The 25,254-nt window shown below is 48.3% G+C and overlaps 1 protein-coding gene and 1 long non-coding RNA gene across 4 annotated transcripts; one reads left to right on the top strand and one right to left on the bottom strand.

Annotated features, from left to right (window-relative positions):
- The first annotated feature begins 4 nt into the window (after positions 1 to 4).
- LOC123386935 lies at positions 5 to 1,300 on the top strand. Its single transcript, XR_006601746.1, has 3 exons — positions 5 to 31; positions 1,073 to 1,137; positions 1,282 to 1,300. It is a non-coding gene; the product is annotated as an uncharacterized LOC123386935 (long non-coding RNA).
- Positions 1,301 to 7,077: 5,777 nt separating this feature from the next.
- Positions 7,078 to 24,792, bottom strand: LOC101675446 (cytochrome P450 4B1). Of its 3 annotated transcripts, none has more exons than XM_045064476.1 (12): positions 24,566 to 24,792; positions 15,476 to 15,617; positions 15,246 to 15,290; positions 14,571 to 14,698; positions 13,990 to 14,234; positions 13,585 to 13,736; positions 13,326 to 13,432; positions 12,209 to 12,399; positions 9,162 to 9,295; positions 8,314 to 8,378; positions 8,131 to 8,213; positions 7,078 to 7,685 (listed from the first exon to the last, which is right to left on the bottom strand). In XM_045064476.1, exons 1-12 carry the CDS (start codon positions 24,743 to 24,745, stop codon positions 7,505 to 7,507), a joined length of 1,653 nt encoding a protein of 550 aa, XP_044920411.1. In that variant the 5' UTR covers positions 24,746 to 24,792; the 3' UTR covers positions 7,078 to 7,504. The 3 variants fall into 3 exon arrangements, with proteins under 3 accessions (XP_044920411.1, XP_004740438.1, XP_044920412.1); XM_004740381.3 differs by having other exon boundaries at positions 13,990 to 14,114; positions 24,566 to 24,790; XM_045064477.1 differs by lacking the exon at positions 15,476 to 15,617 and having other exon boundaries at positions 24,566 to 24,681.
- Positions 24,793 to 25,254: the final 462 nt, after the last annotated feature.

The raw sequence follows: 25,254 nt of genomic DNA, 5'->3' as shown, positions 1-25,254 counted from the left end.
AGCTTCCCTGACGGACGCTCCTTACCCAAAGGTGTGAACTTCCCCAATCTCCCTCCATAAACACTCGACAGGAACATGTGCGAGAAATCCACATGTTCTGGGCAGTTGGTGCATGTCTTTCAGAGACATTTCTCCCTCAAGAAAACCAATATTTCCTTTGTTTGTCAGATGAGGTATATGGTATGCTTCCCACAGTGTTTAATCCAAGAAATAAATACATGTCAGCCCCTGAATGCAGCTTTGGGTTTTGCTTTAATATTCTCATTCTTTTTTTTTTTTTAAGATTTTATTTTTTTTATTTGACAGAGAGAAATCACAAGTAGATGGAGAGGCAGGCAGAGAGAGAGAGGGAAGCAGGCTCCCTGCTGAGCAGAGAGCCCAATGCGGGACTCGATCCCAAGACCCTGAGATCATGACCTGAGCCGAAGGCAGCGGCTTAACCCACTGAGCCACCCAGGCCCCCAATATTCTCATTCTTTGATATATGAGTGTCTGAGAGACCATCAGACAGAGCAGGGGGATAGGAGGTCTTTCCTTATAGGGTCTAGGCTAATGAGAAACATCAGAGAATTCACCATCATGGCTCAGATGGTCCAGTCTCCAGGGAGGCTTCAGGATGATGGCAGAGAATAGCTGATGACCAGATCTGAGATCCCTGTCGTCCTGCCACATCCTAGCTGGGTGCTCAGAGCAAGGTGCTCAGCCTCTCTGAGGCTCAGGAGCTTCATGGGAACAAAAGAGTTCTGAGCCTTCACTGGAGGGTTGTTGTGAGGATGGAAAAACTGATGTATATTCCCCAAGGGCTCATGGATGGTACTTGATGTGAGTTGTCCCGTGAGTTGCTCCAAAATGTAAGCCTCCAGTTCTTCCCTGCTTTGGCCTGGTCTTGGTTAATCTACTAACCTGTGCACACATGTGTACCTGTTATGCTATATCTGCCCCACCTCTCCTGCAATACTGTCATTCCATTCACAGTGATGAGAAAGGCTCTCACGGTGGCTGCAAGCTGTATGTGGGTGCACCTTGGCCCCACTAGCATGTATGTCCAGCCTTCTCTATTCTGCCCCCACAGGATTCTTAGTGACGCTCTCCTTTTATGCCCTTCACCACAACCCAAAGGTGTGGCCAAACCCAGAGGTATGATGACCTTGGGAGGAGGAGGTGGGATGACCTCTCCAGGTCAAACCCTCTTCCTGGCCCACCTCTGGGTGTGCTGTCCCTTGGATGATTGGAAGGAAGGGCTTGAACACACCTGTCCTGGCCCTGGTGATCCCTCTGCAGGTGTTTGACCCTTCCCGGTTTGCACTGGGTTCTTCTTAACACAGCCATGCTTTCCTGCCCTTCTCAGGAGGTTCGAGGTGAGGCACTTGTACCAGAATGGGAGGAGGCAGGGGCTATTTGGGGGGTACATACTTGATGTTTGTGACTTGCTACATTTATGTGGGTTTCTGTAGATATGTCCTGGCATGTTGGAGTGCTGGGAAAGAGGTATGTGTCTCTATGCAAAGAAAGTTGGTAATCACTGAATGCCATGGAGACTTTGACCCATTGCTCTTACACAATCTCCATCCACAATTCAGTATCAGTGGGTGTTCCATAGCTCAGGGTATTCTTGTGAGTTCTTCATTTTGTGAGTATGACTTTACAGAATTAGATTTTCTCACATGTAATTTTCAAGTGTTGTCAAAGTCAAAGACAGGATGGACTCAAAAGTTGTCGTTGCACACAATCTCAAACCAGCCTTTTCTACTCAACTCCCCATTCTGCCTCCACACGGCACCATTGACTACATTCCATGGGTTTCCATACTCAGCTTCCTGCATGCCTCAAATATTTCAGCCATACACAGGAAAGTTTCCTACAGTCTCTTAGGGGCTTCATAAAGAACTTGACTTATCTGTGTTATTATTTTCACCAACCAAATGAATTATTGACTCTATGGTACTGGTCATGTACACTTGACAATTTTCCCAGGTGTCCAAACACTACATATGATCTGGGCTCTATATACCTTAATATGACACTTAGAGTCCAGACATCCAAATGGGCAAATATATAAAAATGAGGACATTAAATTGCATTTGGGAGAAAATCCAATCTGTTGTATATATATGACACTTGGCATTTGAACGTTACCTGGTGTGTAAAATGTAAAGCACATGTGAAGTAGCTGTTCAGTAGGATAACTATTGTCCAGCGTGGCTGCTGTGAAATCCTCCAGTGCTGCTGAGAGTGTCCTATAAATAGTAACTGCAGGAAATGTTGTAAGCAGTTACTAGAAAACCATTTTTTTTTCCAAATTCAGAAATCTGACAATCCTTCACATACAGAGTGAATGAACCCAATTTCACACAACATCTTTAAGCAAATTGTGCTTCCAGATACTGGCTCCAGGATTTGCTTCTCCCTGGGATTGAGTCCGTCCTCCTAGACATTGGTGCAAGTTATGTGGCTGCCAGTAGAGACAGGAGAGGGCTAAACAGCTCAGTTCCTAGCTCAGAATTAATGGTTACTCATATTTTATTCCATTCAGGGTGGGATTCTTTTTCAGTTCAAGAGACATCATTCAGTTATAATACTGTCTATCAAGCCTGTCTCTGTGTGCCAAGTCCTCTGCTATGAGATGGCTTAGTGCCCTTGGCTCCAGGAGTTCACAGTCAAGAAACAAATGCCTCCACTTGAAAGAGACCTTCCTTCTTTCCTTCCTTCCTTCTTTCCTTTCTTCCTTTCTTTCATTCATTTCCTAATTGACCCCTCTGTAGGAAGCTCCATTTTCCTGGCACTGTCCTACTCTGGAAAGTGATATGTCCTTGAGTAAAGTATTAGGGTGATGTACAGGAATGAAGAGGCACAGTGAGCAGGGGTGGGAGTGAAGGCAAGCTGGCATTGCCCTTAGCCTTGAGCATGTGGCAGGCAGAGGTGGAGGGAGGGCATTCTCTGGGATCTCCTCAGCAGGAGCTGAGCTGGGAGGAGGGGAGTTGAACAGGTGACAAGTGAGCCAACAACCTAGAGAGGACTTTGATATCAGCTGAGGCATGTGGATATGTTGTACCTATGATGGAGGGCATAGGAGGCTCAGAGCTGGGCCAGGGCATCAGAAGAGGGAATGGAGGCAGGAGACAGAAAAGTCTATGTGGGGAGGTTGAGGAAGGGCAGCAGAGACATTTCTGCAGTAGAATTGGAAAGCTACAGCAGCTTGTTGACTGAGGGACTGAGGAAGATGGTGCAGCAGGACGAGTGTCACTAAGGCTCTGCCCCTGCAGAAGCTTCCCTTGTCGCCATTCTGAGTTCCTTACCCAACTGCCTTGTCCTTTCTCTGAGGATCTGGACCCCTGTGTACTCCAGATGGCTAGGGCCTGAAGGATGGCCCTGTGGTACCCTATCCTGCTCTTCACATTGTGAAACCTGAAATGGCATGAGCAGAGAGTGAACAACTTAATAATTAACTGTCTTACTGATCACTTGACTTGGTTCAAGGTGCTGACCTTCTTGTAACGGGATTTCAGGCCTGCTGAGAGCACAGATAGGAATAGGAGCTAATCCTGGAAGAGTGTAGGTTTTGTCAAAGGTCAAGGGAAGAGAGTGAAATAAGCAAGGCTAGGTAGGCATAAAGATGTGTGTGTGTCTTGAGGAAAATGGATCCAGGCTGGGCCCATGCAGGAGGACCCTGAATGTGCTGTTCCTGGCAGGAGGTTTGATGCCACTTCTCATTTCCTTTTCCTTCCCTGACCCAGGAACTGCATCGGGAAACAGTTTGCATGAATGAGATGAAGGTAGCGGTGACCCTAACCCTGCTCTGCTTTGAGTTGGCACCAGATCCTTTCAGGCTCCCTCTTTCCACTCCAAGAATTGTGTTGATGTCCAAGAATGGGATCCACTGGCATCTCAGGAACCTCCTCTAACCCTTGTGGGGACAAGGATGAGCCCCGAGGCCGCCTGCCTGCCTCGTGTCTTCCTGTCATTCTCTCCTGTCTGCTGTCCTCTGCCCATTTCCTCCTTTCACTCTGCCCACTGCCAGCCTCCTGCTCTCCTCCTCTTGTGCATCAGACTGTCTGTCCTTCTCCACCTCACCCTTCCCCAAACATCCTATTTACTTATCTGTTACCCTTCTCCTACCGCCTGAATCTGACCACCCACTGAACTTAATACCTGCCTGTTTCCCAGCCTGCCTGTCCTCTACATGTCTTTTTCTTTTTATGCCTATTTGATTGTCTCTATATTATTTCTGTGTGGTTGCTATAATAACCTATCATAGCCTTAGTGTCTTAGAATAAACCAGTCTGTTCTCTTATAGTTCTAGAGATCGAAGTCTAAAATGGATTTTGCTGGACCACAGCCAATGTATTGGTGGTCACACTACCACTAGTCTCCAAGAAAGAATCCCTTTCTCTGCCTATTCCAGCATCAAGCTGCATTCTTTGTGATCTTTAGCTCCTGGAGCCTCCTTTTTCAAATCCAATAGCATCTTTCAATATCCTTCTGCTGCTGTCTTTCTATCACCTTTTCTTCCATAAGGACTTTTGTGATTAGACAGGTGCACTCAGATAATACAGACGTATCTCAGCTTCCAGGACATGGACTCTTTGGGAGCCATGATTCAGTCTGCTTAATCCCTATGTGACTGCTGTGAGTCCATGTTTCCAGCTCTCTCCTGTTTTTTACCAGCATACCCATTTGTCATCACATACCCTCCTCTTCTTTCCTCCTCCCTCAAATAAATTTCTTAACGTTGCATGGAGTGTGTGTTTTCTCTTGGAGGAAGATAAATGGAAGAGAAAAGAGAAAAGGGGAGGAAAGATGGAGGAGACAGGAAGGGAGATAATAATCAGCTCTGTGATGCCAGCACCCCAGGAGGGCTGGATGTGTCCCATTGTCTCAGGCCATGGAGTGGTTGGCTTTCCAAGAGGTACTAGGAGGAACCCCTGTGGAGAAATGGATTGGCCAGTGGGACAGAATATCAGACCCCAGTCAACAAACTACTGATGGCACCTGTCCCACAGGACCCCTTCCCAGTCCCTTGCTTCTCTCGTCGACCAACCCTGCCCCATTATGTGATTGCTTGGGTACTGGTCCTCCTGACCCTGGGCCCTGTTCTCAGGCCCTTTTTGCCCTTCTCCACCAGCCTCTCTCAACCCAGACATTATTGTTTCGTTGGTTCTAAACACGGATTTTTCTCTTGTCCTACTCCCTGCCATTCTTAGCCCAGACCCTGTATGTCACACCAGGCTTCCCCAAGACCTCTGCCTATGGTGTAATTCCATATTCTGCCTTCCTGAAGGGGCTTCTTCCCCAGCTGGTGCCTGCATCCAGGACCTTCCTTTCAGCCCCTTGGCTGCCTAGGTTACTGGGCTAGTTCAGCCATGCTTTGAGAAGAGGCAGTGTAGATGTTTCATGTTTGACCAAGGGCAGGAAAATAAACTGGGAAAGTGCTAGACAGGAAGGTTGGCAAGATTCCCCAGCATCAGGTGGTGAAGAAGGGCAAGGGTTAGCCAAGCTCAGAGAGTTCAAGGCAATGGGAACTTGAAATTCTAGGTGGCCACCCATGGATAAACACAAGCTCTAACCACAGGATTATGTTGAGGATAAAGAATGTGACTAAGAAGTGGTCTTCTGGCTGCTGCCTGCTGGCTCTAGGCAAAGGAAAAAACCTAGGGTGAGTTCACACTCATATACATGACTCCCATGACACATATATGTGCAACTACACGTGTGTGTAACACTCACACACTCTACACTCTACCACGCATGTGCACAACAAAGGCCTGGGGTTGTAGGAGGCAACAGGGTATGTTTAACCAACTGAGGTACTCAAGCGCCCACAACAGGGTATGTTTGGAGGGCTGTAAGGATTAAGTGGAGTTCATTTTGGTGCCCATTAGTCAGCTGCCTTGGTCCTCCCCTCCCGTGTGGAGCCTCCCCCTTCTGTCAAGCTCTGGAGTTCTCAGCTCCATTTCCCATCAACATAAACTCTCAAAGAGATAGTCAATACACCTATGGAGTCTTGGCCAAAAGAGGTCAAAGTCAGAAGAGCTCAGTGCAAGCTATTTTCTGATGAGCATCTTGGCAGTTTCCTTCTTCTGACACTGAAATACGGTAAGTCCTGCCTCATAGGTCTCTTGACAATCCAGAGATGAGGGAAGTAACAAGTCTTAGACTTGGGTGCCACCCATGGGCTACAAGTGGTTATGACCTCTGGTTCTGCCCTCAGATGATGACTATTGATATATTCCTCTGCTTCTATGGAGAAAGGTCTATCCAGGGCCAGGACAGAGAAGGAAGTTGGTGGCATGGATGACACCCTAGCTGAGACCTCTGCATCCCAGCCTCAGGTGGGCAAGGAGGTCTGGGTCTTGACAGGGCTTTGCAGGAGTGAGCAGGTGGCCCATAGCCAACCTTCCCAGGCTGTGGTCTTTTTCTAAGAGGGGAAGCATCAATAGCAGGAAGGATGTGTCTCCAGATGGTACATCCCCAGGGCAACATATAGACATCCCCAAGTCCCAGGGCTAGAATTCCCCTCACTTATCAGGCCCCTTATTCTCCAGTGTCCTCCCCTTCACTGTTGTCTAATTCCTGGATTAGAACCTGCTAATGGCCTTATACCTAGGACCATAGAGATACATGGGACCCCAGGCATCAGGCAGCTGCTGCAGGGAGTACTGAAGAAGACTCTCTAATTCATCACATGGCCCCAGCCTGAGGCCCTTCCTCAAAGTCACTCTTTGCACCTTTGTACCTCACCTGCCTCAAGGCTTAATTCAAGCACTGTGTCTTCCAGGAAATCCCCCTTAAATGCCACTCTGCCACCTTCTTCAGCAAAAGCCTGAACACCCAGAGCACCAGGTGACAATGGCATAGATGCTGCCAATGGCAGGAATGCAAGAGAGACCTGTCTCAAAGAGGGGCAGAAGATAAACCTGAGAAACCATATTCCATATTCCATATTCCTTGATTTCAGTGGTGGTTATCTGGGAATTTGTTTTAGGAATTGACAGTCCTATACATTTTTTGTTTATGCAATTTTACCACATGTCTGTTATATTACACACATGCACAGACAGTTAAGAAGAGCAATACATCTCAATGAAGGGCCAAGCCCCCAAAGCCATCCTTCTTTCATGTGGAGTGAATGAGGGCCTGATCATAATCATAAAGCCAAAGAGACCCAGCTTCCATTGTGTTCATTGTGTCACACGGCTGGCCTGTAAGTTTCTGCTACATTCTAGAAAGACTGCCAATTATGGGAGATAAAGGAAGATTCTAGCAGCAAAGAGGTGCTCACCATATGTTTGTTGAATGAATGGTTGAGCTCTAGAGTACATGCATACTAAGCATTTCCAGACACACATGTTTGCATGGCACTGCCCTCCAGGTGATTGTTTATGTGGGTGCCTTCTCCCCATGTAAATTACAAGCCTCTCAAAGATAGGGAGCCACAACTACTCTACAATCCAGCCTGGAGAGGGCAGTGTCTGGGCAGTCTGGGACCCTCTTCTCAGCAAAGCTACTACCCAGAGCCTGGGCGCAGTGACTTCAGTCGGAGGTGGATGCCATTCTTGGAGCGCAGGATCAGCTGGGGCATCTTGATGGGGGGCCGCAAGGTGTCCAGGGCGAACTCAAAGCGGAGCAAGCAGAGGGCCGTGACCACCTTCATCTCATTCATGGCAAACTGCTGCCCAATACAGTTCCTACAGTGAGTAGCACAAGGTGGCATCAGACTGTGGTGTGTCCAGAGTGAGAAAATCCAGTGTTCTTAGTGGCCAAGAAAAACCAGTGGCTTAGAAAAACCAATAACTATTTGTGGATAAATAATTGGCTGATTGGTTGATTGACTTGGGGCTTCAGAAACAGATCTTGGGAACACAGTGAGGGCCCCAGACTGAGTAGATTCACATTGGGAATTCTGGTTTGGGGGCCTCCTCTTGGAATGACTCGGCCAGCCCACCACTTGCCAGGGACATGATTATGCTAACAGCAAGAAGAAGGTCCCTGGAACTTACCCTACTTCAAGATCATCAAAAACCCAACGGCGGCCCCTTTGTCACGGAGTTCCCAAAATGATGCTTTCCCCACAAAATCCTCCATTCTCCCCTCCCATTCCTGGGGCCCTGGGGATTTTGGTCCACTCCTTACCTGGGCCCAGCAGAGAAGGGCATGAAGGCGAAGGGGTGGCGTGTGGCCACATTCTCAGGGGAAAAGCGCAGCGGGTCAAAGACCTGAGAGGACAAGCCTTGCTTAAATACATGCCAGGTCCTGGGGAGAGTGACCTCCATAGCCTCCCACCCCACCTGACCTCCAGACCCAGGGATGTAGTACCTCAGGGTCAGGCCACACAGCGCTGTTCCTATGGAGGGCATAGATGTGCAGAGAGATCAGGCTGCCTGTGGGCAGAACAAAGGCCTGGTAGCTGGGTGGTCCTGAGAGAGCTTCAGCTACCTCCTCACAGGGCCAGACTTCCCTTGTATCCTTCTAACTGGACACCAGCCCCTGCCTGAGCACTGCCATTGAGGGAGGGTTCATGACCACCCTCAAGACATCAAAGTGCTTTTGACCATCATCATATCTACTTCCTCTGGCCCCAGCATTGGACACAGGAACTAACATAGACATTTGTGGAATGGGGAGAGAAAAAAGAACTGAAGCTACCTTGTTGTGAGGTAGGACAGGCAAGGTCTATTACAACACTTGTGCTTTCAAATAACTGAAAGAAAGTTACTATTCCTGACATTATGCTATTAATAGTAACATCCACCATTCATTGGGTGCACGTTGTATGCCAGATACAGAGTTAAACCTCCTTACAAAGCTACCACATACAGTTGTATAGGTTGTGCAATGAACGTCATCATAGTCTATGTGAATGGTGCCTCCTGGAGTTGTTCAGGTCACAACCTACATGGTGGTACATGACAACCCTGAAGAATATTGTCTCTTTAATCCTGAAAACAACCTTGTCAAGCAAAGACTCTTCTTGTCCCCATTTTATAAAAGAGGAAACAGAAGCTCAAGGTAGAGGGATTTACCCATACATTGTAGAACCAGGATTGGGACCCAGACCAAACACAAAGCCTGAGTTCTTCCCCACTTGTGCTAAGATTTGACCAAAGGCACAGAGAAGCATCCACAAGGACTCCTGTTCCACCCCCAAGTCCACTCCAACTCACCTTCAGGTAGGGAGCGGCCATCCACAAAGTTGACAGGCTTGCTGAGCTGGCGGTACACCTGGGGCACGGGTGGGTAGAGGCGGAAGCTTTCCTTGATGCACATGGTCAAGTAGGTCATTTTCCCCAGATCATCCCTGCCAGCAATACAACCAGACCTGACTGGAGATGGGAAGCAAGGGGCTTCCACGGGAAGGCAGTTTCCAGACCCACCTTCCCCTCTTACTGCCATCACACATCCAATAATGGGAGGGACACAAGTGCTTCAAGTGCCCAGACCAGATTAAACATGGGGTAGCCACTCCGATCCAGGGGTTCTGGCTCCTGGCTCTTTTCTCCATCTCTCCCTCATCTCTACTGCTAGGAAGGGAACCACGGGACCCTAGAGCTGTATGTGCACCCAGCCATCAAGACAAAGTCACTCCTGTGTCGTAAGGTCCCATAGAAGCCCCACGAGGGACAATTTAGGTTCCACTTAGTTTCCCCTGTGGAACTAAGGTGGAAAAAAATATACACTGATATACACTGGTTGAATGAAGTTGTAAGTGCATGAACAGCAACAAGCTCAGGTAAAAATCAAAAATTATGTATCTTTTTTCTCCTTTGCCAACAGGAAGCTCAGTCTTAAATGTGGCCCAATCAGGACTACTGCACAGCACTTTGTTACAGAGTCCCAAACCCTAAAGCTTCTCCACCTAGTCTTCAATTTTTTTTTTTTTTAGATATACTTGACTGTATGAAAACTGGGAACTTGTGCACTACTGGGTATTTACCCTAAAGATACAAACGTAGTGATCCTAAGGGGCACGTGCACCCGAATGTTTATAGCAGCAATGTCCACAATAGCCAAACTATGGAAAGAACCTAGATGTCCATCAACAGATGAATGGATCAAGAAGATGTGGTATATAAAAAAAAAAAAAAAGAAGATGTGGTATATATACACAATGGAATACTATGCAGCCATCAAAAGAAATGAAATCTTGCCATTTGCGACAACATGGATGGAACTAGAGCGTATCATGCTTAGCGAAATAAGTCAAGCAGAGAAAGACAACTATCATATGATCTCCCTGATATGAGGAAGTGATGATGCAACATGGGGGCTTAAGTGGGTAGAAGAAGAATCAATGAAACAAGATGGAATTGGGAGGGAGACAAACCATAAGTGACAATCTCACAAAACAAACTGAGGGTTGCTGGGGGGAGGGGGTTTGGGAGAAGGGGGTGGGGTTATGGACATTGGGGAGGGTATGTGCTTTGGTGAGTGCTGTGAAGTGTGTAAACCTGGTGATTCACAGACCTGTACCCCTGGGGATAAAAATATATGTTTATAAAAAATAAAAAATTAAAAAAAACAAGAAAAGCTCACTGACTTATAATGCTGTCACTGTCCTTATTCAGTGTTTCCAGCTTTCAATAAAACCCAGCTGGATAATAACTCACAAAAAAATAAACTTAATTTGCTTCAATTAAAAAAAAAAACCTGGGAACTTGTATTCATCAAAAGACACCTTAGACACCATAGACACCTGGGTGGCTCAGTCAGTTAAACGTTGCCTTTAGCTCAGGTCATGACCTAAGGACCAGGGATTGAGTCTCACATCGGGCTCCCTGCTCAATGAGGAGCCTGCTTCTCCCTCTCCCTGTGCCTCTCCTGCACCCTGTGCACTCGCTCTCTATCTCTCAAAAATAAATAAATAAAATCTTAAACACACACACACACACACACACATCTTAAGAGACATGAAATGGGAGGTTACAAACTGGGAGAAGAGATTTTCAATGAGCATTAACAAAGTATTATATACCAGTGCTCATTCTTTCCTTTTCGCGTTTTACTATAGTATTGAATAAGCATCCTTGAAGTTGCTTCAACTTCTAGATGAAATGAAATAAAAATAACATAAATAAAAATTTTAACTCCCCACCTCCAGGCCGTGTTCCTATTGTTACCTAACCTGGAAGGCCCATTTCTCTTTTCCTTTGCTGATCTGAGTTTCACCCCTCCTTGGAAAGCCAGCTCAAGTCCCACCCCTTCTGATTCCTCTGCTGTCCACACAGGGCTTCTCAGCTTACTCCAGTCTGAGGTTTTCTCTAGATTTTGGCCTATGTAAGTTGTCTTTCTAAAAACATCCCAAGGGCAGCACCTTGGCTCCTCCCAGCCCTCGCATTTGGCTGGACACTGGGAGGTCTCCAATATCAGGCCAATAAAAATGGGTAATGGAGGCGTCAGACATTTCGTGCTGTGATGTGTACCTAACCTGATGCTGGAGGTCACACAGGAGCCAGAGAGAAAGGTGAGGTGTGACAGGAGGCCAAGGCCTGAGGGGAGGAGGTAGGGAAAAAGGGACCTGCAGGAGAGCCCCAGAGACCACGCACGCTGCCAAGAGAGGTCAGCGTCAGTTGGTGTCATGTCAATGAGTTCAAGTTTGAACCAAGAATCAGAGAACAATAAAAGGTTTTAAGTGATGGAGTTTGGGAAACAGCCTTTTCTTCTTCACCAGATGAGTCTACAGGTGGCACGTGGCCATTCAAAGGCAGGTGGGCCAGAGCGGGGTTCAGGTCCCTAGGTATCCCAGTTGTATTCATGCCCAGTTCCCTCCTTTCTCTCTCCCAGAGCCTGCTGTTCCATCTAGCAACCCAGAAGGGTAGTCAGGTTCTGCCAGCAGAGGGAGTGAGCACACAAAAAGTTCACTGGTCACTGGCAAAGGGATCAAGGAAGGTTTCCTGGAGTAGGAGGCATCCAAGCTGTGCCTAGGAGTATAGATAGGAATCTGGGAGAGTTGCCCGGATTCCTATCTATGAGTTGTCAATGGGAGTCTGACACCTAAAAAGGGCTCCACTGTGGGAGAATGGGCTCAGGGTTGTATCCACAGAGCTCCCCCTCAAAAATCACAGCACTGGAGCAAACAGGACACTGCCACCACCCTCACCTTGTTCCCAGGATGGCCCTGTGTCACCCAAAGATGACACCGGGCAGCATAGATGCAGGGCATCCCTGGGACAGGGAAGCAGGACAGACTGGGCTCACCCACAGCCTTGCTCACCACTGCAAGGAGTCCCGGTTCCCAAGGATCTCGCAGACCTCCTCACGACAACGATGCTGGTGCTCGGGGTACAGGGCCATGCAGTAGAGAAACCAGCAGATGCCACTGGTGGTGGTGTCATGGCCTTCAAACATGAATGTGTCCACCTCAGCCCGGAGATCTGCGTCTGACAACTTGATCCCATTTTCATCCTGTGTTGGGGAAGGCATGATGGGACAGCCCAAGGCATTGGAGATAAGTACCAAGACTTCATAACAGTTGTCAAATGAAGGTCCATTACAGAGCGGAGCTTGAGACCTTCCCCAGAATCCTACCTGTCCTCCCAGGCACAGCTTGATTCCTCCTACTCCAGGAAACCTTCCCTGATCCCTCCGTCCAAGTAGACCTGTGACCTTACCCAGCCCTAACTGTCAATTCTGCTAAGAATGTCACCTGGCAGAGGAGAGGTCTTTGTCAACATCCACTTCCTATCTTCTCCACTACACTATAAATATATGGAGGGCAAGGCCAAGTCTTTCTCATCTTCTGCATGGAAACTAACCCAGGGTAGGGGTTAGTGAGTTTGGAGGGTGGATGAATAAAGAAATGAATGAATGGATGAATGAATGAATGAATGAATAGATATCCAAGATTCTAAGGTTCTTCAGTATTAGAAGTCTAGAATTGATGGGCACATGGGTGGCTCAACTTGATTTTGGCTCTGGTCATGATCTCAGGGTGGTGAGATGGAACCTGCATCTGGCTCTGCACTGAGCATGGAGTCTGCTTAGGATATTCTTTCTCTCCCTCTCCCTCTGCCTCTACCCCTCACCAACTCACCCTCTCCAAGGGAAAAAAAAAAAGTCTAGAATTGGTCTTTAGGACTTCTAGCACATGACCTGACCTCCCTGCATCTCTCCCCAATGAGGCAGCCAGCCACAACCGGCACCTTGCTGTCTCTGAGCCTTTGTTGATGCACATCAGAAGACAAGGAACAGATCGTACTTGCTGGGGGAAAAGAAGGGAAATGCTTAACAGCCCCTGCTGCTGTCCAGTGAGCCCTGTCCCAGGAAAATGGTCTGTAAACCCCTCTGGGACGAGTTCTTAGTTGGGGGTGGCCAACTGTGTCCTCACTCACCCGAGCCCCCAGAAGAATGTCCAGGAAGTCCAGGTGCCTCCGGCTCTGGATTTTCTCCTGCTCCTTCTCATCCTTCAGGGCTGCCTTTCGTTCCCTGATGACCTGGTCTGGGTCAGGAGCACAGAGTGTCATTGCCTGGGGACCCATCCTCTACCCAAAGGGAAATGGAGGTCCTGCAATGGCAGAGGTCAAGAGAGGCCTAAAGGGGCTAGGCTAGACCCTGGGCTTCCTGTGTGTGGACCCTGCAGGAAAAGCCCACCTGTGTGGTCGTGGGCCGTCTGGCAGGCCCGCAGGAAGCGGCGGCCATGCGGGGTGAGCCAGTAGATGAAGTCGTTATGGTACTGGAAGGACTCAATGCGCTGCTGCATCAGCAGAGTGAGGTCGCTGACAGCCGAGTAGTAGCTACTGTCCCTACATAGCAGTAGAGCAAGGAGGAGGGCTCAGACCCTGACCCACTGCAATGCTGCCATTAAGCCTCCCCAGTAAAGGCAGAATCTGTCTCCCCACCATGAGCAAGGACCAGCTCCCCCTACCTCCCGCCCAAGCCAGGGCTCCCTAGGGCAGGACCCCATGTCCTCTCAGACCAGGGCCCTGGAGTCCCACCAACTCTCTCCTCTGAGCTAGCCTGGGTAGAGATGGTGGTCAGCCCCAAGTACCCTCTGACCTGTGGCCCAGACCGCTGTCTCCTTTGCCAAAGGTGCACTTCATGAGTGAGATCAGTGCCATGTGGCCCACGTCAGAGAAGATGTCAAAGCTCTTATCCTCACGAGCCTTTTCCTCCCACTTGTCCTGGAGCCCAGAGGTGGAGGGTAACATCAGGGAGTCAGCTGGACACTCAACTCTGCCCTCGAAGACCCACAGCCTGGCCTCTTCTCCATGCCCCAAGTCCCTGGCCCGGCCTCCATCCCTCTGGAATGTGGGGGTAAGGGCTTCAGGCTGGGGTGGGATCAGGAGGTGGACCCACACTACACACACAGACACTGAGCCAGGCAGGCTACCCAAGGGAAGAAGAGGGCTGAGGGGTGGAGAATCGCCCCAGCACAGCCTGTGCATGGTCAGGCCTGTAGTGAGGTTGGGAAGAAATTTTCTGCAAGGGGAAAACTAGTCTGGGTAACTTCTGGGGATTATACAGCCCTGAGACTCAAAATCTAACCCACGACCTTTGGCATCCCCATCAAAAATGATGCTAATGACATCATTTAAGCTGCAGCTGCAGCTTCCAGGAACCTGGCCCTGGGAGCTCACCAGCATAGTTTGCGTGGAGTCGGCAAACACAGCCACATAGGGTTTCAGCACATCATAGTGGAAGCCAGGTGTGAGCAGCTTGCGGTGCTGATACCACTTGGGCCCCTGGAGCACCAGTAGGCCTTTCCCTGGGGAAGAGAGGGCAGAGGGAAAGCTGGTCAGAGCACACAATCCTGCCCTACCTTGGCAACCCGGGGCCTCCACCCCAGTGCTCTTGACCAGTCACATGTCCCAGCCCAGCTCTGCCTTCCAGCCACCCAGTTGTGCAGCCTCTGGTGACACCAGCCTTGGCCCTACCACCACTCCCCTCTTCAGGCTTTTGCCTGGCCCACACCACCAATGCAGTCTCCTGGGATCCCACTTCAGAAAGCTCTTTCTCATTCCAGAAAGCTCTTCCTCATACTCACGTATTTTCCAGAGCCCTTGCTCTGCCTTTCCAGGGGAAAGCACATACCCAGAAGGAGAAGGCACCTGAGCCCCACTTCCCCAGCCAACTGGGAGCTCTCTTGCTTCTTCCCGTCCCCCCACTTGGCAGCTAAGGTTAGGAGGGGCACTTGGGGGCCAGGTGGTCCACATGAGATAACAGACTGAATGGACACTGGGCGGAGAGGAATGGGACAGGGAAGGATCCTGGTAATGCAGCACCAAGGATGGGGAAGGCAGGTGTCCACTCACCAATCCACTGGAGGAAAAAGTCATACACATCTGGAGCCTTAGGATCTGCAGGAGAAAGAGAAGATCGGGTCATACAGAAATTAGCAGATGCTGAGAGGAGAGTTATTGATCAATAGGATCAATAGGACCTCAGCTACCCAAACTTAAGGTGCAGACCCCAAGACCCTCCCCACTTGGAGCCCTGAGCCCTTTGCTCTCAGGAAACCCCACCCACTCCTGGGAGTCCTCACCCCCTCGGCTGTACACAGCTTTGGCATAGTCGGGCTCATAGATGTTCAGGAAGCCAAGGAACTGTCCAAGCCAGAGTGGGTGGGCGTAAGGGAACTGGTGGGCCCAGGATACCACCTTGTCCAGGCTCCCCGTCTGCTGTATCTGAAATGGTGACAGAAGGCCAGGGTACTCAGGAACACACTGTCACTTCCTCCCTGGGCAAGGAAGGCAGAAGGCTGCCCAGACAGACCCTGGGAGCATCCTTCCCTCATCCTGTATCCCTCTTCCTGACAGCCACAGTCCTGTACATCTCTGGGGTCAATTCCCTCTCCAGCCCCAGAGACAACACTGTAATTCCAAGCCACCCTCTTGCTGTACATGGGTGAGCTCAACAACCCCAAGCTGGCCAGCTTGCTTCCATCTGGTTCCTATCATTAGCCCTCTATCTATGCTGCTCCAAGAAAGAGATTTCTATTGGCATTAAAGCTGTTTTCATGAAAGTGATAACCCCAGCTTGTTGTGCAATGCAGAAATCTGCTCAATTCTACCCCTATTATGTCATTTGACACACTTTTCTGAGGTCCTACTATGTGCAGGGCACTATCTTAAGGTCTCAGGGCATAAGATGGACTGCGTCTTATACTTTCATTCCATGGGCAGACCCATTAGACTCAACCAAACAATTAAGGAGTGTGAATACACCCAGCAGTAAGTGTGAAGAAGGAAGCAGATATGCTGCTCTGAGAGAGTCTAGCCGGGCGTGTCTACTTAGAGAGGGAGATCAGAGATGGCCCCTGGATGGAGAGGACATTCCCTCCAGGGGAAACCTGGAGGATGACAAGTGGCTGGCAGTGCAAAGAGCAAGAGACAGCATTCCTGGTAGAGCAAACAGAAAGCACAAATGTTCTGGGGCAGGAAAAAGTAGTGATGTCTTTCAGGAGCTGCCACCTGGTGGGATCATGGCCTGAGATGAGATCGGAGATCATCCAGTGGGTGGTATGTGCTCTTTGGGGGGTTTCTAGCTACATCTACTCCCCTAGCGGTGTTTTCTGTAAATGGAGTACACAATAAATACTTTTCTGAAACCGCTTTTTTAATTTAATGTGTCTTGTCCTTCTTTTCAAACTAGAGCCTTTAACTGCCCCTTCCATATTTTTAATTACTTTAATTGCATAGTATTCCACTGCAGGGATAACCATTATTTACTTATCCATTTCCCCCTATTCCAAATGAGTCTTTCAGAGATATGCTTAAAACCCATCCATGGCCTACCCGCCCATGGGCCTCAGAATAAGGTCTGAGCTCTGGAGTTTGTGAGGAGGTAGAGTCATGGCTGATCAGAGAGCTGGGATGTGAACCTGGGAGCATTGACTTCACAGCCTGCAATCTTTGAAGCTCAGAAGATCTACATTTGAATATTGGTTTCCCCTATTTTTTAGATGCATGAACTTGGGCAAGATCTTTGGGCTCTCTGAATCTTACTCTTCCCATCTGTAAAATGGAGATGATAACTTACATTATAGGATTATGTTGACATTAATTAAATCAAGCAGGGCGTGTGTTACTAGTTGAGGTTCACATAGCATTTAAAGCCCTTCACTGGTATATTGTATGGAAAGGCTTGGCACTGGATCCTGCACAATGTAAGCCTTTGACTCATAGTTCCCTCCCCTTCAAGTTTACCTTTTCCCAACATCTTCCTTCTCTCTACATTTCCTGCCATATCCTATTCCCAAATGTCCCAAACTGCACTAAAGAATTTGCTATGAACTTGCCCTAAGATCTTCCACCTCTGAATAAAGGATTAGCCTAACCTTGTCCCAAGTCACCTGGGAAGCTTGCACTACACCCCCCATCTCTGGTGGCCTTCTCTGTTAGTATCCAGTCCACTTTCTGGGGCTACCTGGGCTCCCAGCAACCAGGGAAGTCCTGGGATTTCCCAGATCCTCCCCACTCCGGGATGGACATACATAGGTACCCGTGAATGCTCTGGTCTCAGCCCTCCCCCATCCTACCTTGTGAACACTGCCCCTCCCCCACAAGATTGGGTAGCACTCAGTGTGTGCATAGGCCCCCACCAGATTCAAGGACCACAAAGCTGTATATTCAAAGCTAAAGGGTTAGGAACAACTACCAGGAAGAACCAACAACAACTGAGATGCAGCATCTCTGAAATAAAAATTAATTTTTAAAAATCAATTTTAAAAAATGGACTCATTTACATAAATTCTATGGGGTAAAGCAGAGAGCCATTGAGAGACTGGAGGTAGGAGATCTAAAGTATAATGCTCCAAGGAGTAGATAGGGGATTTTCCCAATCCTAATGACAAATAGGTGATTTCATTCTCCATCCTCCCTTTCAGAGATAATAATTGTACTACTACACAGGTACATGTGAGTACATGTAAACAGGTGTGAACACAACTCAGAAGGGACCCCTAGCTCAAGAGAAGGAGCAGGGGGACTTTGGGTGAGAATGACATGGGTTTCCATGGCTCTCCTAGCCACCGCATATTGGCTAAGAAGTGATGGTGAGTCTTGCCCAAAGTCACACAATCCTCAAGTCCAGGTCTTTCAGTTCCAAAGCCTATGCAATGCCCCCAATACTTCCCTATCTTCAGCACCAGGAGGAGTTCCAGCCCCAGGAATGACCATGTTGAGGGGAGAACATGGAAGCATAGACACCTAAGATGGCAGGAGGGCATGGACCCAAGAAGTGTCCAAGTCCACAGGAATGTAGACATTGGTCCTCACCCAGTATGAGTGGTTTGCTGCCCTGAATCAGACCTCCCAGAGATTCATTCATGCATTCAGTAAATGGGCACAGAGTACCCACTCTTAGTGCCAGACCTGATGCTAGTTTCTGGGGGAACCGTAGTGAACCACACAAAGTCCTGCCCTCCCCATGCTCACATTTCAAGTAGGAGAAACGAAATAGGAATCAAATACATCAGCAATATAATTCTGGTAACAATAACTCTAAAAAAAAATAATAAAGCAAGATAAGGGGCAGAGTTTCTACTGCAGACAGGGAGTAGGGAGGGTCAGGGAAAGCCTCTCTTATGGGACAATTGAGCAGAGATAAGCAGAAAGGCCTTCTAGAAAGCCCTGTAGCATTGACCACTGTCTGCTTCTAAAAAGCTGCTCTTTCCTCAACTCTCCCCTCTACCCCTCTGCTCTTTGCTCCCAGCAAGTTAACCTTGCTCAACTTCACGGAGGAAACAGAAGCCATCAGTTAAGAGGCCCCTAAAAGTCAACAATCAGACCCGAAGAACCACCTGCCTTGCACCCAGCCTCCCCACCTTCCCTCCTGTACCAGCAGGGGATGTACCCAGGGCCTGTCCAAGGTTAGTCCCTTTGGATTCCAGCCTTCTCCTCAGGCACCTCACCCATCAGTCAGTCCCTCTCTCTCCCATACCACAGACCCCCTCCTCTCTACTGGCTCCTTCCCATCTGCATTTAAAACACTCCCAAGTCTCTCTCACTTACTAAATGAAACACAACCTCCCTTGGTTCTGCCTCCTTTCTAGCTCACACCCCATTTTCCTCCTCCTTTCATAACTTCTCAAAAGAGCTGTCTCACAGTTTCACTTCCTCCTCGCCCCCACCTCTCTGACACTGGTCTTGCTAATGTGACCAACACCCACCTGGCGGGTGAGCCCAGAGGTTTTCTAGCTGCTGTGACATAGTCAAATCCCCTCTCTTTTAGAACCCTGTCCTAGGTGCCTTCCCACCTCTTTGACACAGCTCTTCCTCGCCTATTATTTGTAAATCAAAGACTGAGTGTCCCCCAGACCCAGCCCCAGGCCTCTTCTTATGCTGCACCTTCTCCCTGGAGGCTCTTACCAACTCCCATGGCTTCCTTTGCCATATACCTGAGACTGTTTCCAAAACTGACAGCACGTTCCAGTTTGTCTTTCTCCTCAGCTTCGGAAATATGACCAACCATCTGCTGGACCTCTCTGCATGACACCCTTCAGGGCCCTCAGACCCAGCCTTTTCAAACATGAACACAATATGTCTTCCCCCCAAATCTGCCCCTCCTCTCATACCTAGGAATGGAACCACCATCCCCCCTGATGCCAGCCAGAAACACAGAATGGAGTTTTCCCATGATTTAGGGCAGCACCATAGGGGATATCCTGTGGAGACTGCATCTCTCCCCTGCAGGTCCACCAAGAGACTTTTACACTGGAATCAACAAACCAGAACTAAGAGAGCCAGATGTAGCAATTCCTGGGAAAGTCTCCAAACCCAGAACCCAAGGGTCCTGTGCCCAAACACACAAGTGCTGCCAGGCCCGAGTCTTTTCTTCTCGGGTCTCAGAGCCTCACATTTTTATACTTAGACATAGAAATTCATTCCTCCTGGTTACCATCCAGTCTTGTGGCTCAACAAGTCCTTTTCTCTCTTTTGGTGACTTTTCCAAATTCTGCTCTGATGCATCTGTGTTGATACCACAGTTTAACAAAGTTCCCAGGGCTCTCCTGTGCCTCATTTTTCCTAGCGCATGCAGGGGACTTCACTGACACCCTTACATCTGCCTGCCTCTCCCACGCCCACAGTGCCAGGACAGCCTCCCTGACTTCTTACTCCTTTTCTTCTCACTGTTCACTCCACTAACATCTCCTTGGATGGCGTCCTCAGCCCTGTCCAGCTCTGCCCACCTCCTATTTGGCTTCTGCCGACCTAGCCACCATTCCAAACCAATGTGATATTTCTACCACACAAATCTAAGCTTGTCACTCCCTGGCTTGAATCCCTTCAAACGTTCCCCATTGCACTCAGAATATAACCTCTTGACATGGCCTACAAGGTCTTATGTGATCTGCCCCACACTCTTCCAGTTTTGTCCATTCCATTCTGTTCTCCCTTTCACCATTCCAGAAGTATAGAGCTATGAACACAGGCACGTACTAGACCTTGAGAAAGAAATATTTGTTGAACAAATTAAATTCCTACACACTTGACGTTCTTTCCAGCCTGGCCTCTGTGCCCCTGCACAGGTAGTGTCCTCCACCCTTCCTTCCTTACTTACTTCCATGGATTGCTGCAGCTGGATCTTTCGGACTCACCTCAGCATCCTTTATCTGAGCCCACGGGTCTGGAACACCTGTGCTGTGCTATCCACCTCTCTTACAGTCTGGGGCACTCTAGGGCTGGCCCTAGTCTTATGCATTATCCTCTGCCATTAGCAGAGAGCCAGACCCAGGGTTGTTGATCAGCTAGTTGCTTGAGAAAAGACAAACTTTATCTGTCTCCCAAAGGCTGGGTTGATTTTGATGGAAGAAAGGATAAAGGAAGCAAATGCCTCAGTGTTTTGCAGGAAGAATCCCTCTACAGGGATTTAACACCGGACATCTGCCTGACAGTTTACAAAGTATCTATCTATACTCTACCTTTTTCGATCCTCTTCTAAACCAACAAGGTAAAAATGCTTATCTCTGTATTGTTGAGGAGGAAAGGGAAGCACAGAGCAGAAGCATAGTGAGGGTCCATCAATGTCTACTGAATAGAAATAAGTCAGACCCCTAGACCACAAGCCATGCTCCTCGCTTCACAGCACAAGGTCAAGGGAAATGTCCCAGGGACAAGCAGGGCCAGGCAAGAGGCCTATGCAGTCTCAGGATATCACCTTTCCTGGGCTTGGAGCTGGCAGTCTCCACTCCTCCCCCGACAGTCCAGATTCTCAGGCCCCTTCCAACCTCAGGCCAACAACATGTGTAGGCACCTACTATGGGCAAAGTCCTCTTTGGGCCCCCAAGTAGAAGAAGGGAGACCCTGGAAGAATAAGACATTACCCCATCTCATGGGGACACATTCTGAGAATTGAGGAGAGTGATAGGTCGATGCTTCCAGGGCCCCAAGACCTCAACCAGAAACAAGAAGGGAGAAGTTAATCCTGATGGACAGCTCTGCCCCACCCTCCCACACCTGCCCCCATCACGCTTCTTTTCCTATTCCCACCATCACTAGGCCAGGAATCAAACTTACAGTCACTTTGTAAAGATAGATCATGCCCTGCATGAAAAGGTGTGAATCCTGTGCCGTCTTGACTCAATTCTTGAGCTACTATGTGGACATAAGCAGATACCTTGCCTTTTCTGAACCTCATCTTTGTTTGGAAAAACAAACCCTGCCCCTACACTCCCCATTTCTCAGGCTCAGGTATGGATATGACAGAGCAGAGGTAACAAAGCCTGGAGGAATGCAGAGGTGTCAGGCCCACTGTGGTTCCCCAGGAAACCTTTGAATGTCCAAGGGCAACCTCCCCTCCAACCCTTGTTTGCTCTTCTTGGTGCCAAGGCTCTCCAGATTCTTTTATTAGAGCCAAGGAGCCAGAGTTAAGCTGTGTTCCAAGCCCTCTATACACCTCAAAGTAGGGGGGAAGGGCATTTGTGGGAAGGAAGGCAGCCAGCTCTGACATGGGTAGGGGAGCAAGGTCCCTGTCCTAGAGAAGCCTGTGGGCTGAGGAGAAGCCTAGCTTTGGTCCCTGTCCTAAAGAAGCCTGTGGGCTGAGGAGAAGCCTAGCTTTGGTGGAGGCAAGTAGTAGTGGAGGGATGTGAGAGGCAAGGGATTGAAGATCTCCCTAAATGCCTCTCACATTCTCATTAGGGTCAAATCTCAACCTTCCCATGACCCTCTTCTGTACTTAGCAAAGCCTCTCCTGAACCCTGCCTGATCTCTCCACTTGTCTTCTCCTTCACTGCCTCCTCTATCAAGAGCCCTCCCTACTTCCCAATGTTCACTATTTGTTCATTCAGTGATCCCCACTCTGTGTGAGGCTTTGAGCTGAACCCTGAGGGTACAGGGATGATTTAGAGTAGATCTCCATCCTCCAGAGGTCATGGTCAGTAGGCAGGATGAATAAGTACACAGAAGATGACAACCCAGTGGTACAAATACTGATATACAGGGCATGGAGCTGATGCAAGATCCTGTTTAGGCATCCCATCCAACCTGGAGCAGGTAAGACCCTGGTGTCTGTTTTCCCCTCTAGACAGTAGGCTCCTTGAGAGCAAGACCTGGGTCTGATTCAACTCCCAAACCCATCTTTTCCTTTCCTTGATTTCTCCAGGATGCAGGTAGGTTACTAAGTCATCCTGAGAAGGTAGTTATTTGTAGGGGCAAGACTAAGCCTGGGAAGTTCTCTCCTGAAGGTCAAGCTCATTCCCAGTATCAATCATGGAAGAGAGGTAATCCCCAAGACCGTGAAAGGGAAAGGGTATTTAGGACTAGGAGCCTTAGTCTCGGGCATTTATACCTGGGTTCCCAAACCTAGATGCACAGCAAAACACTTGAAGAGGTTTTTTAACTCAGATTCCTATCCTAGATACATAAACAACTCCTACAACTCAACAACAACAACAAAAACAAAGGCCAAACAAACCAAAAATGATCCAATTTGAAAATGGGCAGAGGACCTAAACAGACATTTTTCCAAAGAAGATATACAGATAACCAACAGGCACATGAAAAGATGCTCAACATCACTCATCCTCAGCGAAAAGCAAGTCAAAATCACAATGAGAAATCATCTCACACCTATCAGAATGGTTATTACTAACAGAAAGGAAATAATAAGTCTTGGCTAGGATGAAGAGAAAAGGGAACCCTCGTGCACAGCTGGTGGGAATGTATATTCATATGGACACTACAGGAAACAATATGGAGACTCCTCAAAAAACGAAAAAAGTTGTACCATGCAATTTAGTAATTCCACTTCTGGATATTCACCCAAGGAAAATGAAAACACTAATTCAAAAAGATACATGACCCCAACGTTTATTGCAGCATCATTTACAATAGCTAAAATATAGAACCAACCCAAGTGTCAATCAATAGATGAATGAATAAAGAAGATGTGGTCTATATACACAGGGGAATCTTACTGAGCCATAAGAAAGAATGAAATCTTGCCATTCATGACAGCATGGATGAGCCTAGAGGGTATTACACTAAAAGAAATGGGTCAGACAGAGAAAAGCAAATATCATATGTTTTCACTATGACTTAACCATATGAAATCTAAAAGACAAAACAAACAACAACAAAAAGAGAAACTAACCCACAAACATAGAGAACAAACTGGTGGTTTTTATAGGGGAAGGGGAGTGGAGGAATAGGAAAAATAGGTGAGAAGGGTTAAGAGGGACAAACTTCCAGTTATAAAATAAATCAGTCATGGGGATGAAAACTACAGCATAGAGAACATACGCAATAATATTGTAATAACTTTGTATGGTGACAGATGATAACTACATTTAGCTCTAAAAAAAATTTGTTTTCACTTAATGAAGGAAATTCTGCCGTAGGCAACAACATGGATAAACCTGGAGGGAAAAAATGTATCATTAAGATAAATAAATAAATTCAGATCACTAGTTCCAATATGTTAATTCGAATCTCCTGGGACTGGGGCCAAGGAATCTGCTTCTCCCACTTGATTCCAGTGCAGGTGCCCTTGTCTTATGTTCAGAAAACTCTTATCTAGATCCCATGAAGGCAGAGAGCTAGAGGTATTTCTGAAAATGGATGCTAAGGTGGTCTCTAGCACCCCAAGATAACAGGAGGTCGAGCCAGGATCTGAACTCAGGACAATGCCATGGCACTGAGCCAGCCCAGAGACATGGCAAAAAGAACTCCACCTTTGGGAGCACCAACCACTTATATGCTCCAAGGAGGGCTCTCAGCACTCATCTCTGCTTTTACTTTTATTTTCTTAGCATGGACATCTTTATACCACACAGAACAAAGAAGATGGTGCTTAAGCTCTAAACAAGATAACCTAGTTCTACTGGACTGTTGGGGATGGGGTGGGGGGTGTTCCCAATGCTATCACCGGGCCTTTAACAGAACTTTGTCTGAATATTGAGCCTGAGGAGGATGAGGAGTCTGTGGGCTATAAGTGATCCCGCTCCCAGGGCCAGCTCAGAAGGCAGGAGTGAACAGGGAGATCCAGTGGGAAAACAGAATGGAAACCATGGCTCCCAGAACATCATCCCCCTGTCCAAGCATAGGGACCCCCTCCACAGCCCCAAGCGGATTAGGCCAGATTCTATCAAGAAAAAGAGGCTGTTTTCTTTCTCCAACCCCTCCTCCCTACATACCTCCTGGGCATGCCCGAAGAGCCAGTGGGTGGGGGGCCCTGGGAAACTGTCCATAGCCCTGGCCAGCATCTGCCTCCTCAGCAGCAGACGGATGAGCTTGAGGAAGCCTAAGATCAAGATCAATCCAGCAGCCCACAGGCCCAGACGGGAGAGACTCAAGGAAAGCAAGACAGAAACCATGGCTGGAGTTGCAACCACCAAGGCTCTGGACTGCTTCCTGCCGCCGGGTTCCTTTATATGGCAGCCCTGACACCCTGCCAGCCCCCACCCCCCTGCCACACCCTGCATCCAGCAACAGGCCAGGCTGGGCTGAACTCCAAAGGGTAGAGATAGCAGCAGCAAAAGTCACAGGCAACAGAGAGACAGCCTAGCTGACTCCTCCCAAAACTTGGCTGAAGAGAAACCAAGTTGTGGGGATCAAAGAAACCAGGCCATGGGTCTGCTTCCTTGGTTCTTTGGAGGAGAAAGCAAAAGACAATTCTAAGGGTAACCCTCAGCATAATAATACCTACCTTTTTACACAAGCACCTTATGTGTCTCAGGAATTTCCTATCCACTATCTCATTTAACCTAAATAAAAGAGGTCATAGCTACTCACTCTTTATACCCATTTTCCAGATAATGAAACTGAGGCTAAGCTTCCCTCTGCTTTCTTACAAGAAAGTTTCCACTGTCCTCTTCAATATGGA

Source organism: Mustela putorius, unplaced genomic scaffold (assembly GCF_011764305.1).
Source record: "Mustela putorius furo isolate JIRA1106 unplaced genomic scaffold, ASM1176430v1.1 tig00003853_pilon_pilon_pilon, whole genome shotgun sequence".
NCBI classification, from domain to species: Eukaryota; Metazoa; Chordata; class Mammalia; order Carnivora; family Mustelidae; genus Mustela; species Mustela putorius.
The sequence above is the reverse complement of the archived record's forward strand: the minus strand, read 5'-3'. Positions and strand labels throughout refer to the sequence as shown.